The sequence below is a fragment of the Pongo pygmaeus genome, chromosome 10 (genome assembly GCF_028885625.2).
Source record: "Pongo pygmaeus isolate AG05252 chromosome 10, NHGRI_mPonPyg2-v2.0_pri, whole genome shotgun sequence".
In the NCBI taxonomy this organism is placed as follows: Eukaryota; Metazoa; Chordata; class Mammalia; order Primates; family Hominidae; genus Pongo; species Pongo pygmaeus.
Window position 1 is genome coordinate 111,527,413 of NC_072383.2, and position 15,881 is coordinate 111,543,293.

A 15,881-nucleotide genomic window follows, 5' to 3' on the forward strand; every position below is an offset into this window, starting at 1 on the left:
GGTTTGCTTACTCAGCTGCATTCAGCCAGTGATTGGGCTGGGCTGGAAGGTGCAAGAAAGCTTTACTCCCCTGTCTGTACCTTGGTGCTCTTCAGGTAGCCCCTCTCTTTGCATTTCATCCTTCCTTATTCATTAGTCTGGCCTGAGCTCCTTTACATGGCAGTTGGATGCCAAGGGAGCAAAGATAGGTGTTGCCCGGTCTCTTAACAGCTAGGTCTGGAACTGGCAGGGTATCACTTCCATCACTTTCTATTGAGGACAGGAAATAGATCCTATCTCCTCATGTGATAAATGACATGTGCAGGCAGAGGAGGAAGGCATTATTGGTGGCTATCTTTATCCCATTATGTAGAAAAAGAAATTTAATATAAGGGTTCAGAGATATCTCCAGGGATCTGAGGACAAGAACACAGCCTAGCCTCATAAAAGGCCTACTCCTCATCCCACATATTAGAAAATATAGCCACGCTAGCTAGAGCCTCCCAGTTTTCATAGCTCTTCTTAGTCTAAATTCCAAATTCCTAGGGAAGGAACTCTGATTGACCTAGCTCGCCCTAGATGCCCGCCCCTCATCCTATCAGCAGTGGCTAGAGGTGCCAGGCTAGACACACGTGGCTGCTGAGCACTTCTCCTGAGCATAAAAGGGCCCCTTTGTAAGTTGCAAAGCCACACCTAGGTTACTCACAGGACTTTTAGAATGTAATAAGTTTGGAATTAGACATTTGCCTCCAAAATTGGTTTGCATTTCCACCTCTCTCCCTGGCGTTGGTAAGGCCCTCTTTATCCTTATTATATTTCTCTCTGTCCAGAGCCTCTCAAAGGCATTTGCTCACATATCTTGCCTGTGAAGGGACTGGCAGCTGGGTGGCTTCCATTCGAGGTCAGCTTCCCTAAACAGATGGGCCCAAAAAAGTAATTAGGATTTGTCCTTAACCTTGGCATCCAGACGCCATGATGGAGGAGGAAGTCAGAGAGACTTGTTGTTGACAGGATCTGTCGCACCCCTATCACCTTCCCATCTTGATTCCACCTTCCCCTGTGTTTTTGGCATATATTTTTTCCAAAATATGGACAGAGGGAGAAGTGAGTAATAATGCCTGGAACTTGCTATGTCTAATTATCTAATTAGGCAGACATCTGTCCTATGGCTTGACAAGCCGACCATAAGCCAGGTCATACCCTCCTCTTTCTAAGGGAGGACTCCTCTCCTGCATTTAAACCTAAAGTCTTAAACATTCTATGGATGGGAGTCAGGGACTTGGGGGCATTCTGATATTATCAACATATTTATGCAGGTGTCTATGTGCATTTTTTTCTCAAGAAACATAGATTTTATCAAGTTTGGGGGGACTCTGAACCCTCCAGTGTTGGGGATTATTGAGTAGTACCTCAGTCTTCTCAGGGATTGGACCAGTGCTTTTTCCAATGTCCAGCTAGCCCTAATATGTTACAGAATCTGTTTGTATAAGATGAAAATATGGTTGGACATACTGGCTCATGCCTGTAATCCCAGCACTTTGGGAGGCCGAGGCGGGTGGATCACTTGAGGCCAGGAGTTTGAGACCAGCCTGGCCAACATGGTGAAATCCCATCTCTACTAAAAATATAAAAATTAGCTGAGTGTGGTGGTGCATGCCTGTAATTCCAGCTACTCGGGAGGCTGAGGCACATGAATCATTTAACTCAGGAGGCAGAGGTGGCAGTGAGCCAAGATCGTGACACTGCACTCCAGCCTGGGTGACAGAGCGAGACTCTGTCTCAAATAAAAAAAGAAAAAAAAAAAAAAAGACATGCAACACATTAAGGAAAGTGACTTAACCCAGTCAAGACATTTGGGGGATTTTTCTTTTTTCATAGCAAAGCAAAGATTTTTTTACTTCGGAGGCTGAGGCAGGAGAATTGCTTGAACCCAGGAAGCAGAGGTCACAGTGAGCCACCTAGATCATACCACTGCACTCCAGCCTGGGTGACAGAGCAAGACTGTCTAAAAAAAAAAAAAAAAAAAAAAAAGATCAAAATAGAAGTTTTCTGGATTCCTTGATTAGCTTGATGCCTGCCATAAAAGAGAGAAGAAATACATGTTGAATGAATAATGCATACTAAGTGAACCATAAACCCAACCAAGATGCTTATCAAATCACTTTACCCTTACAGCCTGCCTCATGGCCTCCCTGACCTCATCTGTAAAATGGGAAGTTGGACAGGATAGTCTTCAAATCCCTCTAGCCCAGGGCTTCTCAAGTCCAGCACTGTTTATGTTTCGGGACAGATAATTCTTTGTGTGGGGGCTGTTTTGTGCATTGTAGACTGTTCAGCAGCATCTCTGGTGTCTACCCTCTAAGATGCCTGGTTTAACTCCCTACCCAGTTGCAACAACTAAAACTGTCTCCAGACACTGCTCAGTGTCCCGGAGGGGCAAAGTCACCCCCTGCTGAGAACCACTGCTCTAGCCCTTTTGTTGGTGGAGAAGGAATGGAGATGAAATGGACTGTGATTTTTCTTGCAGTAATGCTCAACTTCTAGCAAAATAATCACAACAGACCACTCTTATTGGCATCATGTGCCAGCACTGTGCTCAGAGCTTTATGTAGATTCATTTATGTAATCTTCACAGGAATCCTATGCAATAGAACATATTACAATCATTCCCATTTCACAGATAAGGAAACTGAAGAACAGAGAGGTTTAGCAGCTTGCCCACAGTCACACAGTTAATAAGTGGTGGGGACTGGGATTATGAATCTGGGCTGGCTGGCTGCAGAATTAGGCTCCTATTCTGCTATTCCATAGAGAAACAAACATTTATCTCCAAGCCCTGTGCTAGGAACTTTTAAATATCATATATTTCCTTTAATCCTCATAATGTCCTCACTGAGAGACAGACAATCATTTCTGCTTTACAGCTGAGTAAACCGAAGCTCAGGGAAGTTAAGCCACTTGCCCAGAGGCACACAGCCTTTATGTGGCCAAACCAGACTTTGAACTTGAATCTGTCTTTCCACTTTATCCTATTGCTTTTGGGGAGTACAGGTGGGAAAGGCAATTGATGGAAGATTTCAGGGATTCGGAGAAGTCAATAATTACAGGGTATCTCAAACATTTCTTGAAGTTAATTGATCATTTCATATGTTTCTTCATTCAGTTGAGCAGTTCATTCCTCTGTACCACAGTGACCCTTGTTCCCTTCAGGCCTCAGCACCACATTCTCCCAACTCTATTTTCCATGACAGGAAAGGGCAGGGAAAAGGGTCAGAAAGAACCCCAATCATCAGCACTGACATGAAACAAAGATTTCATTCTTCTAGCATCTGGGCAGCTGGACCTAACTTCCAAATCCAGCTCTTCCACCCTTGAGCTGTGTACACTTGGGCAAGTGAGTTCCCATCTGTGTGCCTTGGTTTCCCCATCTGTAAAATGAGAGTGAATAATAGAGCTTCTCTCCCAGATTGTTGATGGCTTAAGGAAAACAATGCATATAGAGTACTTAGCACAGCACCTGGCACAGTAAGCACTCAGAAACAACAACCACAACTGTTGCTGTTCCTGGGTTTGTCATGACACAGCACCTTGCCCAGCATGGACTGCACTAGCCCAGCTGAGCCCTCCAGTGGTCTTTCTCTCTTGGCTCCCTCGTCTCCGACTCTCGACAGAGGTGACCTCCTTCCCCAAAGCGCTGAGGCCCAGGCAGGAATCCCATTCACCAATCCCTCAAGGAGACAGATTGAGATCTAGGGCTTCCCAGGTGGTGACAGTAACAAACAACAGGGAGAATTAATGAGTCTGAAATGCACATGCCCTGCATGGCAGTGTGTGTCTTCCTGATGGAGCAGCTCAGTCATTTAAGGACAGGTTCCTGAGAGACCCTGGCATTAGAGCCTCAGGCCAGCCCCCATCAGAGCAGCCATTTCCCCATTGACAGCAGATGGTCCAATTTTGACTTCAGAAATGCCAACTTTAATAAACTCAACAGTAATATCCCCCTACTTGGCAATTAGGGTGAGGTGAAGAGCGAGCAGGGATTCTGGAATTGATGGTGTGGTGTGTGGTGTGTGGTGTGTGTGTGTGTGTGTGTGTGTGTGTGTGTGAGAGAGAGAGAGAGAGAGAGAGAGAGAGAAAGACAGAAAGACAGAGAAAGAGGCAAAAATCAGAGAGAGACAGAGAGGGACAACATGACATCGTACCCACTTTCCCACTTTGCTGCATTTTTCTGAATGGTGAAATCGTGGTCAACCACTGCTTTTAAAGGCGGCTGCTCTGGCTCCATCCCATCAGTTGGTGGAACCCCAGCTTTTAGCCATTTCCTCTGCTGATTCAGAGATTGGCACATAAACCCATCACACTGGGGCAAGCAGGGTGCAGGGTGTCTCTCCCAGGCTCTGCTGCACACCACATGAAGCCTACTTTCTGGTACAATTGTACATCCATTAACCTTTTCCTCGACATGCATCAAGATGTTGCAGCAGTACGGGAAAGCTCAAAAGTAGTTACTTGAATGTTTCTGAGGTCAGTTTCGGCTTTTTGTGGGAGGCTGAGCATCAGAAATAAGCAGAGGTCGGTCCTCCACTGGGCTTATGACCTTACTCAAAGAAGGCAGCTGATTGGATCTGATCTCTCTGTAAGAGCACAGTGTGTACAGATATGCATGTAAAAGTGTATTCTTGCATGTGGGTTCTCATCATACATGTGCATGTGTGTGTGTGTGTGTGCATGTGTACTCATAGCCGTATGTACACATGCCTCTACAGGCGTGCCTGTGGGTATATATGTGTGGGTGCTTGTGTCATCTGTGTGTGTGTGTGTTTAGAGATAGATAGGCACTTGAATCCTATAAATTTCTAATCAATGTAGCCCCTTTAAAAGCTTTAGAAAGATAAACTTCACAGGCAGATGATAGCATCTTGGTTACCCAGAAAAAATGTGAGTACAGGGATGTATAAAAGCCACAAATTTCCAGAATAAATAACTAGCAGCAACCATTACTGAATAGTTACCATGTTTGGGGCATTTTACAAACACTATCTCATTTTATCTTTGCAACAATCCTGGAAGCTAAGGGCTTTGTTTTCCCTAACTTACAGATAAAGAAATTGAAGCTCAGAAAGGTTAAGGAGCTTTCCTGGGGTCACAGAGCTGGGAAGCAGCAAAGTCCAGATATGGGGCCAGGCAAGCTCACTCCAGAATTGGCACCCCAACCCCTGCATCATAATTGCTTCCTGCTAAATCCTGAAAGTGTGCACATCTGCAGGGGTGTGTGTGTGTCTGTGTCTGTGTTGGCATGCCTGTGTATAGGGAGTCTACGCTTTCTTGGGACTGCATGTAAACACCTGAAGAAAGTGATTGGAACCTCACAGAGTCAAAAGCTTGGCTTGCCTGACATCCACAGCCAGTCAGGGAGGAATAGTTCTGCAGAGGAGAGCTAAAGTTGGATTCAGACCCAAATCAGGCTCTTGTGACTGATGGGGCAAAAATGTGGGCGTGGCAGGCAAAACAATGGCCTCCCCCAAAATGTTCACATCCCAATCCCTGGAGCTTGTGCATATGTTACCTCCAGTGGCAAAAGGGTCTTTGCAGATGTGATAGTTATGAATCTTGAGATGGGGAGATTATCCTGAATTATCCAGGTAGACCCCATAGGAAACAAAGGTTTCCTATGAGAGGGAACAGGAAGGTCAGAGTCACAGACAGATTAAAAGATGCCCTACTGCTGGTTTTGAAAATGGAGGAAGGGGCCATGAGCCAAAGAATGCAGCTGACTTCTAGAAACTGGAAAAGGCCCGGGAACAGATTCTCTCCTAGAGCCTCCAGAAAGAATGAAGCCCTGTCAATGCCTCGACTTTAGCCTTGACCTCTAGAGCTGTTAAGATAAATGTATGTGGTCTAAGCCCCTAAGTTGTGATAATTTGTTCCAGCAGCCACAGAAAGCTAATAGAGAGTGATTCCTCGAAACCTGCTGGCATGCAATGGCATTTTGTGGCCCTCCTGATATGCTCTTTTACCACCACTGAGTTAGACCCATTTGGACCAACTTTGTAGTTTCAAAAGACTTGCTCAGCTCCATGTGTAGAGAAAGACCAGAAACCTGCCTGCTTCATTCTACCTGGAACAGCTGCAGCATCTGAAACTCTCACTGCACTGAGCCTCCCAAGGGCTCCATTCATTTGTCCAGGTGTTGTCTCTAGATGGGACTGTGCGTGGTGTCTCATACCTGTCATCCAAGCACTTTGGGAGGCTTTGGTGGGAGGATTGTTTGATTGAGCCCGGGAATTCAAGACGAGCCTGAGCAATATAGTGAGACCTCATCTCTATAAAAAATAAAAAATAATAGCTGGACGTAGTGGCACGCACCTGTAGTCACAGCTACTTGAAAGGCTGAGGTGGGAAGATTGCTTGTGCCCAGGAGTTTGAGGCTGCAGTGAGCTATGATCAAGCCACTGCACTCCAGCCCAGGTGACAGAGCCAGACCCTGTCTCAAAAAAAAAAAAAAAAAAAAAGGCGGGTGGTGGGGGGGAGGTTGAGTCTCCTCCACTGAAAGCCCTTGCATGCTGTCCCATCACTCTTCAATACAAGACCCTGCATGGAGTGGTCCCTGCCATCTCTCCAGCCTCATCTCCCACCATTCAGCCTCCCAGCCATGCTGAGCACCTCTCACTTCCTTTGCACATGCTGTTCCTTCGCACGTGCTGAGGACCCATCCTGACTGTTCCTGTCACTCTCTTGTGAGTTCTCATAGCTGCTCATACTTGTCCTTCAGAGGACTTATGATGATTATGGCAATTTGTGTGATTTTTTAAACAATGTCCGATCTCTCACTTGAACGCCAGCTCCACGAGGGCAGTGATCTTGTTGTTTTGCTACCGTTGGATCCTCACAGTCTACTTGGCACATAGTAGGTGCTCTATACATGTTTGTCAAGTGAGTGAATAGCCCGTCTGCCTCCATTGGGATGGCGAGGCCAGACCACGTTGGGAACCTGCTTCCCACCACCTCCAGAGGCCATCCGTTGGTGCCCAGAGGAGGGGACATACTCCTGATGCCTCTGGGAGCATCCTGGGAATTGGGATGTGCCCATCTGACTTCACTGAGTAACCAACAACTCACCTTAAGCACCCAGCCTGGTGATGGATGTTCCCAGGATGTCAGGTGTGCGTAGTCATCATAAAGTTAATCAGGGAAGTAAAGACATAGTAGTGAGTGTCAGCCACTTACAGGGTTCAGCTAATTGGGCACTTAATGTGAGAGAAAGGGATGGAAACATTAGATAGGTAAACAAAACCAGGCAGGCAAATAACACCAGGCAGCCAATGCAGACAGGGTCTACCCTTAGTCATCAAGGGTCCTTCCATTTCAAAAAAAAGGAGAAATCTCAACGTTTCTGTCTCAGGATCTGAGAATCCGGAATGCTGCACATGAGAGGAAACTTGAGCTGCAGCTCATCTAACCCCTCTTATTGGAAGAGGTTTTTTCAAGGTCATTGACTGGAAAAGAGGTAGGATTCAAACCCGTGGCTTTTAACCATTGGCCACATGATCTTCAAAAATGCACTTTCTTCTCTGATGTGAAAGTAATACATGTTCATTTTAAGAAAGTCAAGAAAGTATAGAGGAGTCCAGCTAGTTGGGTGCATTAAAGAGGGCAGTAAAAATTACCCATAACCCCTCACTGCCTGGTGATTATCGCTGTGAATATCTTGGTGTGTTTCCTTCCTGATGTATATATACATATTTGAGTGCACACAATGGAGATATTCAGGTGAGCACGTTTCAAACCCAAACTCACACCCTGTTCACAATCCTGCACTCTGGGTTTTTGCTTTTTTCCCACTTAACACAGCAAGAAGAGTGTGTTTCCACGGGATGTGCCTCACCACCTCCTTTCCTATGTCTTAAAGTGTAGCCAGGAATTCACCAGCAGATTCAAACAGGGAGTCGCTTTAAAATGCAGGTTCCTAGGCCTCCCCCAACCCCATAGAATTATTCTCTGAATATTGAACATTCTCCCCAGGTGATCTAGATAGACCATACATTTTGGGAACATTCCCTCCACACAGTGGCTTTCAACAGGACTTCATGCTTAAATTCTGATATCCAGGCAGAATTAGATCCATAGCTGAGAAGGTTTAGAGTCAGGGCCGGGCACTGGCGTTTTTCTTCACACTGGCTGATTGACATGCAGTGAGGGTAGAGAGTGTCTCCCATACACATCTAGGGCTTCCCTGCCAAGACTGGTAAAGACACATCTTTCTTCTGGGGTGAAGATGCTGAAATGTTTTATCACCAGGATAAAGACCCACTTGTGACACATGGTCCACCATGACCCAATTTTGACTTGGCTTTTTGCAAAGTTTTATTTCCTAGTTTAAAGTCTTAAGCTGTTGGGGTCTTCCATGTTGTGGCTCCAGCATTTGAGCTGCAGGAAGCTCCCTGCTCATTCTCAATCTTCTGAGGGAGAAGGAAGATCTGCGTGTCCCCACCTCACACGCATCCTCTTTATTGGTCTGTATTAAATTCATGGATAATGAGGGTCCCTGAGCTGAGACATCTGAGTAATGATCTTAATTCTGTTGCATTTCTGTGCCATTTGCTGCTGCTGATAGGAGCTAATGAGACACTCCCTGAATAACGTGTGTTCGTGAGGCCTTTTGGCGTCCAGGAGTTAATGGTGAAAGGAGCAGGCACTAGGTGGGGAGGCTGCAGCGTGGGTTTGCAAGTGACGAGCAAGTCCACAGCCTTCATTTTCCAGGAAGAGGCAGAAAACCCTTTTAAGTTTCCTTAAAGCACACTGCGGTTTAGAATTGGATTTGTCCCATGCCCTCTTCCTGAGCTTCTTTGGCAAAGCTCAGCATGAGGCAGGAGGCTGTGGAGATTCATGGAAAGCAAAGATGATTGACTGAAACAGAGAACTAGATTCTAGCTGTGGCTGAGTGACCCAGGCAAGAGGCCCACTCTCTCTGTGGTCTGAGAGCCCCAATGGTAGAGTGAGAAGAACACAATCTATTTTCAGACTAAGGCGGTTGATGAAGGTGAAAATAGTTGGGAGCAACTGTGTATAAGAAAAATGTCCCCATGCAACTGCCATCCCCCGCCTCCATGAGCCCACTTCGTTGTCTCATAAAATTTTATAATTCTATGGCATTGAAAGGCATCCTGATGTTTAACAGCTCTAGTCAACTTCAAACTGTTTTTTTAAAACCCTGGAACCAACTTTCTAAAGGAAATCTGATTCAACAGTCCAAACAAACAAAAGAGATCAATGCAGACATGTTCTGTATGGAATGAGGTGTGGTAACCCCTCAAATTCTCTCCCACCATGCTGCCACAGAGGTTGGCCCCTGAACTGGATCTATGAAACCCTCGGGGTACAATGAAGCACAGTTTGACAACCACCGATGCAACCCAATGCCTCTTATTTTCCAGATGAGGAAACTGAAGTCCAGAGAGGCAAAAGTCCAGGCTAAAATCAAGATTTGTCAACTGCACGTTGAGGGTTCTTTGGGGAAACACAGTGATGGAGCATTGGTTGGGTATCTTGTCCCAACCTCGGGCAGTGAGAGGTGGATGGGCTAGAACCAGCCAGGGTAACTGCATATAAGCAGCTTGGTGCTTGCTAATGATTCAGGGGCCCTTGGTGAGGGAAAGGCAGGGAAATCGAGCAGAGTGGAAGTTGGCCTGTTCAAGGCGATCCCCATGGCTGTACATGGCACGTGGCTGTGTGCACAGCAGCATGGTGTAGCAGCTGAGAACAGGGACTTGGGAGCTGACTGCCTGGGTCTGAGTCCCAGCTTTCACCACTTCTTAGCTGTGTAACTGGCATAAACCACTTAACCTTTCTGTGTCTCAGTTTTCTCATGTAGTAAATGGAAACAAAAGTAATCCTTAGCTTCTAGTGTGACTGGGAGGAGTCATTAAGAATATCCCTGGCCGGGCACAGTGGCTCACGCCTGTAATCCCAGCACTTTGGGAGGCCATGAGGTCAGGAGATCAAGACCATCCTGGCTAGCACAGTGAAACCCCGTCTCTACTAAAAATACAAAAAATTAGCCGGGCACGATGGCGGGCGCCTGTAGTCCCAGCTACTCAGGAGGCTGAGGCAGGAGAATGGCGTGAACCTGGGAGGCGGAGTTTGCAGTGAGCCGAGATTGCACTACTGCACTCCAGCCTGGGCGACAGAGCAAGACTCCGTCTCAAAAAAAAAATACACACACACACAAAAAAAAGAATATCCCTGTGGAGGGCTCACATATGTAATCCCAATGCTTTGGGAAGCTAAGACAAGAGGATCATTTGAGACCATGAGTTTGAGACCAGCCTAAGCAACATAGTGAGACCCCCATCGTTCCAAAAGAAATTTTTTTAAATTAGCCAGGCATGTGAGATCGTACCATTGCACTCCAGCCTGGGCCACAGAGTGAGACTCAGTCCCCGCCCCCCCAAAAAAAATTAGCCGGGCATGGTTGCACATGCCTGTAGTCCCAGCTACTTGGGAGGCTCAGGCAGGAGGACTACTTGAAGTCAGGAGGTTAGTGCTGCAATAAGCTGTGATCACTCCATTGCACTCTGGCCTGGGTGGCAGAGCAAGGCCCTATCTCTAAAAATAATAGTAACACTACATAAATAAAATGAGAAAATAAAATTTAAATAAAAATCTGTGCCTGGCACATAGTAAGTGCGCAGTAAACACCAGCTACTATTGTTACAGGAGTTCTGAGACCATGGACTGGGAGCTTGTTCCTGCTTCCTGCCCCCTCCCATCATCCTATAGAAATAACTTCTAGGGAAGATGGGGTGTGGGTGGGGGGAAAATGAGGAAGAATTGAGAAGAGCGTGCTGCCTTCAGCTCTGTGCATGGTGCCTCCGCAAGCGGTTCTGTGCAATCTGGGTCACAGCGGAGGCTCCAGAGCCTGCAGGCTGCCTTTGGCTCTTCCTTGGGCAGGGCAGCACCTCTCTCGAATGGAACACAAAGGGAGAAGCTGCTATTTATGGCACTGTAACACAGAGCACTCTGAGGGTGTGGCAGGAGCGACGAGGGCCGTGGGGAGAGTCAGCATTAGGTGCCTGCCAGGCAGGGCTACCAAGGGCCCTCTGGGTGCTGTGACGCCCAAGTCCCTCCCATCGGCTCTCCCCTGCCATGTATGTACCCAGCTGGGACCCAGCCCATGGAGGGGTGGGTGGGGTCCAGCTCTATCTGGGTTCACTGGCTGTGTGTCTGGAGGGAGTCCTCATTTGAGGGATGGGCAAGGAGATGACTTCAAGCTGGTGGGAAGTGACCCCCCCAAAAAAAAACCGGAAGTGGAAACAGGATGCTACAGTTGTCATTCAGTGTGTGGTCTGAAACCAGTGGCATCATGTGCCACCACCTGGGAGCTTTCTAGAAATGTAGCACCTCAGGCCTCACCTCAGACCTGGTGTTTCAGAATCTGCATTTTGACAGATCCCCGTGTCATCTGCATGCACGTTAAACTTAAGAAGTGCTAGGGTCATGCATATGAAACATGGGTTCTAGAGGGTTTTTGTTGTTGTTTTTTTGAGACAGAGTCTCGCTCTGTCACCCAGGCTGGAGTGCAGTGGCGCAATCTCAACTCACTGCAACCTCCACCTCCTGGGTCCAAGCGGTTCTCCTGCCTCAGCCTCTCGAGTAAATCGGACTACAGATGCGCACCACCAGGCCCAGCTAATTTTTTTGTATTTTTAATAGAGATGGGGTTTCACCATGTTGGTCAGCCTGGTCTGGAACTCCTGGCCTCAGGTGATCCACCAACTTGGCCTCCCAAAGTGTTGGGATTACAGGCGTGAGCCACCATGCCCAGTTATGGGTTCTAGTGTTGGCTCTGCCACTTCCTAGCTGTGTGACCTTGGATAAGTCATTTGACTTCCCTGTGCCACTTTCTTCACCTGTAAAATGGCATAAATAGTAGTGCCTCCCTCCTGGAAGTGGGTGGCAATGCACTTCATCCCATGCTAAGCATATAGTGAGTATCACCGAAGTGTAAGCTGTTATTATGCATGACTTGACACTCAATGTGCTTACTTTTGCTAGATACATGTGTGGGGAGTGAGCTGCTCTCATTCATTCATTGATTCAACCAGCATATACAAATCCTCACTACAGCCTAGGCACGGATCCAGCACTGGGCACACAGCAGGGAACAGAACAGACAAGGTGCCTGGCCCCGGGGAAGTCATAGCCCAGCAACAAACCAGAGATTGTTTCACAATCAGCTAATTATTTAATGCAGATAATCCCTGTAGTTAATTCCAAAGGTGACCAGTGCTATGAGGAAGTACCAGGTTGCTAGTAGAGTGAATAAAATTGGTAGTCAGAGGAGGCTCTCAAGAGGGAGTGCTATTCTAAAGAATGAGCACACTCAGGCCAGGCGCAGGGGCTCACGCCCGTAATCCCAGCACTTTGGGAGGCCGAGGCAGGTGGATCACGAGGTCAGGAGATCAAGACCATCTTGGCAAACATGCTGAAACCCAGTCTCTACTAAAAATACAAAAATTAGCCCAGCATGGCAGTGTGTGCCTATAGTCCCAGCTACTCAGGAGGCTGAGGCAGGAGAATTGCTTGAACCTGGGAGGCAGAGGTTGCAGTGAGCCCAGATCGCGCCACTGCACTCCAGCCTGGGTGACAGAGCGAGACTCTTTCAAAAAAATGGATACTGTAGGCAGGGAAAATATGAAAGTGTGTGTGTGTATGCAACAGAGAGAGACAGACAGAGATCACAAATGTGTGTGTTTGTTACACAAGGAACTGAATGTGCTCTGATGCTGAGGCAGACAGAACTGAAACTGAAAGATCAGTGTAACTAGAGCAATGATTCTCAAAGCCATTCTTGAGCATGCATCAGGATACCTTGGAGGACTTATAAAATACAGATTGCTGGATCTCTATCCAGCCAAATTAGAATCATTTGGCTTCCAGGACATTCATTTTCAAAGGGGAGTCTTCCTGCGTTCTGTTCACCCTCTACCCTTTCCTTAAACTGTCTGCACTTGACAATTTCAGGGAAGAATTTCTAATTCAGTTGGTCTGGGCTGGAGCCCAAGAATTTGGTTGGGTCATTGAATGTCAGGAGAGGAGGGGGTCAAGGAAGACCCCCCCCCGCCCCACGGGGTTTCTGGTTTGAGCAAGTATGTACATGGTGGTGACATTTCCCAAGACTGGGAAGCAGGTTTGCTGGAGCTGGAGATGGAGAGCAGCCAAGATGAAAAGTTGAGTTTGAAAGGGTAAGTTTGAGATGCCTATGAAGACATCCAAGTAAAGGCATCATGGAGACAGATAAATAGATCTAAATAAATCTAGCGCTCAGAAGGCAGTTTCTGGGAGGAAGTGACAGGAGATAGAAAGGACTAGATAAGGTTCTTAATCCAAAGTCAGTAGAATAGATGGGACTTTGAGGGGTGTGGGAGGGGGGTCTTTGGTATTCTGAAAATGCATCAGAATTTTATGTGCATGTGCCTTTTCCTGGGGAAGAGTTCACAACTGTCATCAGACGCACAACAGCATATGACTCAAAGAAGGTGAAGACTATCAACCTGACACTGTGGGGTATGCTGGTGGTCCCCAGTCCTACAAGGTCCTTATTTACCTTGTCTCTGCTTCCAGGCGCCTGGTGGACCGCCTAGAAAACATGAGGAAGAACGTTGCTGGGGATGGGGTGAACCGCTGCATACTGTGTGGAGAACAGCTGGGCATGCTGGGCTCTGCCTGTGTAGTATGTGAGGACTGTAAGAAGGTACCATCATCCTCTTCTCCCTTCTTCCCTGTGCAGCACCTGCAGAGGGGAAAGTCCTAGGCTCCAGCTGTAGGGGTCACTGGGTCTTGGGGGTAGAGCTTGGATCTTGAAGATCACTTGCCAGGATATGGTTTTTTTCTGGGATGCCTCCATGCCCTACTGTCTTCCAAGGTAACCCTGATCCTGGTTCCTCCCTGGAAGACACTCTGATCCTTCTGTCTCTTAGAGCTGAGCTCCATCCAGGGTGAACTAGGGAGCCTTTGGCAGGACATGAGCAACGATTGAGCTGCAGGTATCCTGGTTGTACCTTAGCAAGTTATGTGTCGGTTTAAAGAGCATGCTAAGCATAGGTTTATACTTGTGTGTATGTGGAATGCTTTCAGTTTTCTTGTATCCTGGGTTATGATACAAGAAACTTAGAAAGCCAAGTTAGAATCATTTAGCTTCCAAAGCATTTGTCCTCAAAGGGGAGTCATCCTGAACTCTGTTCACCCTCTAACCTTTCCTTAAACTATCTGCACTTGACAGTTTGGGAGCAGAGATACAACTGTCCTGGGGTCTGCCGGACTCCAAGAGTTCAGTTGAACAACCCAGCTGGAGACATCTATAATGTCATCATTTCCAGCTTGATGTCACATTTGACATGTAGAATGAAATCTTGTGAAAAGTTTATTCTGAAAAACTTGCCAGTCAACTCGATAGCAAGAATTTCGTGACCCATTAAGTTTTCCTACTTGTCTTAACTTCCAGGAAACTCAATAAAAATTATAGTATTCCATCACACAGCCATGGCATTTTCTCAGATAATTTTCTTCTCCTTGGGGAGTTAAACTTCTAGTCGTTGTCTAGGTTGTCTCAGGTCTGTTTTGGAAATAAAAAGGAAATAAATTAAGACACAAAATGGATATATGGTCATTCCTCTTTAGAAAAAAGTATGTCAGTGATCTCCCCAGTGTGGATGATAAAAATTCAGCTCCCACAGGGACTCTTAAAGAATTCCTTCATCCAGTGCTTGGGAATGACTCAAGTTCTTATTATTGGAAACAAGACTCAAATTGGAGTTTTATTCTAACTAGCCTTGCTCATAGAAGGAAGTGTGAGAAATGGAGGCAAGTTCTTCCTCTTTACATCCACCAAGAGAAAGTGGGGGGCTACATTGCCATGCCTCCCATGAGCACGGCCCATCTGAGTGTGTTGGCTGTGTTTCATCCACAGAACGTCTGCACCAAGTGCGGAGTGGAGACCAACAACCGCCTGCATTCTGTGTGGCTCTGCAAAATCTGCATTGAGCAGAGGGAGGTGAGTGCCCTGGTCCCATCTGGTGCCTAGATCACCCTCCTTTCTTGGCCAGCTTAAGAGGTGCCATAAGAGGTTTGTATGAAAGGACCCAGCTCAGCAGTGAACATTGACAGAACAACCTCAGAGTATTTGGATGAATTATTTTCTCCTCCTCTGCTTCTGTGACTTTTTTTCTTCCTTCCCATCCTCTCTTCTTCCCTCTCTGTTCATCGCCCTCTGGCCTCTGTTCTTTCTTTGACCCCATTTCTCAACTTATGGGTCTTCCTCTCCCAACATCTTTCCTTTCTCTCTATTCCATTTCTTATTTCCATTTTTTTCTTTCCTCACACTCTCCTCTTGTTCAAGCCCTTTTCTTCCTCTAATCCTTACTGCTTTTTTTCTCCCCTTTCCTCATTTTGTTGTTTCTCATATCTTCACACCCTTTTCTTGGCAATTTCTCTTTACTTTGTCCCTCTTTCTTTCTCCCATGGCATCCTTCTCTTCCCCAGTCCTGCTTCTTACTCATCTTACCCCAATTAAGTCCTTTCTCCTTCTCCCAATTTCTTCATCCCCCACCCACTGCTGCAGAGTCCTGCCTTTGAAACCATGTTTCAATAACCATGTTCTCCTCAGTTTCTGTCAGCGGCCTGGCAGGAAAGCATTGGCAAACTTCAGTAGGATAATCAAGGGCTTGATGAAGGTGTTATTGACAAAGGTCTGGGCAGAGCTAAGAGGAATCAGCAAGGGTTGACGAGTCACCCTAGCACCAGCAAAAACAGGGTTGCTGTTTCCCCTTCTAAGACTGAAGAGATAGAGGAGGGAATGGTTACCAGACAGGAAGATAGGTGTAGCCTAACAGGAATGCAGTCAC

The 15,881-nt window shown here is 46.7% G+C and overlaps 1 protein-coding gene across 4 annotated transcripts in view; it reads left to right on the forward strand.

Annotated features, from left to right (window-relative positions):
- RPH3A (rabphilin 3A) overlaps positions 1-15,881 on the forward strand; it is a 330,865-nt gene that overhangs the window by 281,235 nt on the left and 33,749 nt on the right. For all 4 annotated transcript variants that reach the window (XM_054443937.2, XM_054443938.2, XM_054443939.2 and 1 more), the window contains 2 exons: positions 13,603-13,732; positions 14,948-15,031. In XM_054443937.2, coding sequence (XP_054299912.1) covers positions 13,603-13,732; positions 14,948-15,031 — 214 coding nt within the window. The remainder of the gene's footprint in view (positions 1-13,602; positions 13,733-14,947; positions 15,032-15,881) is intronic.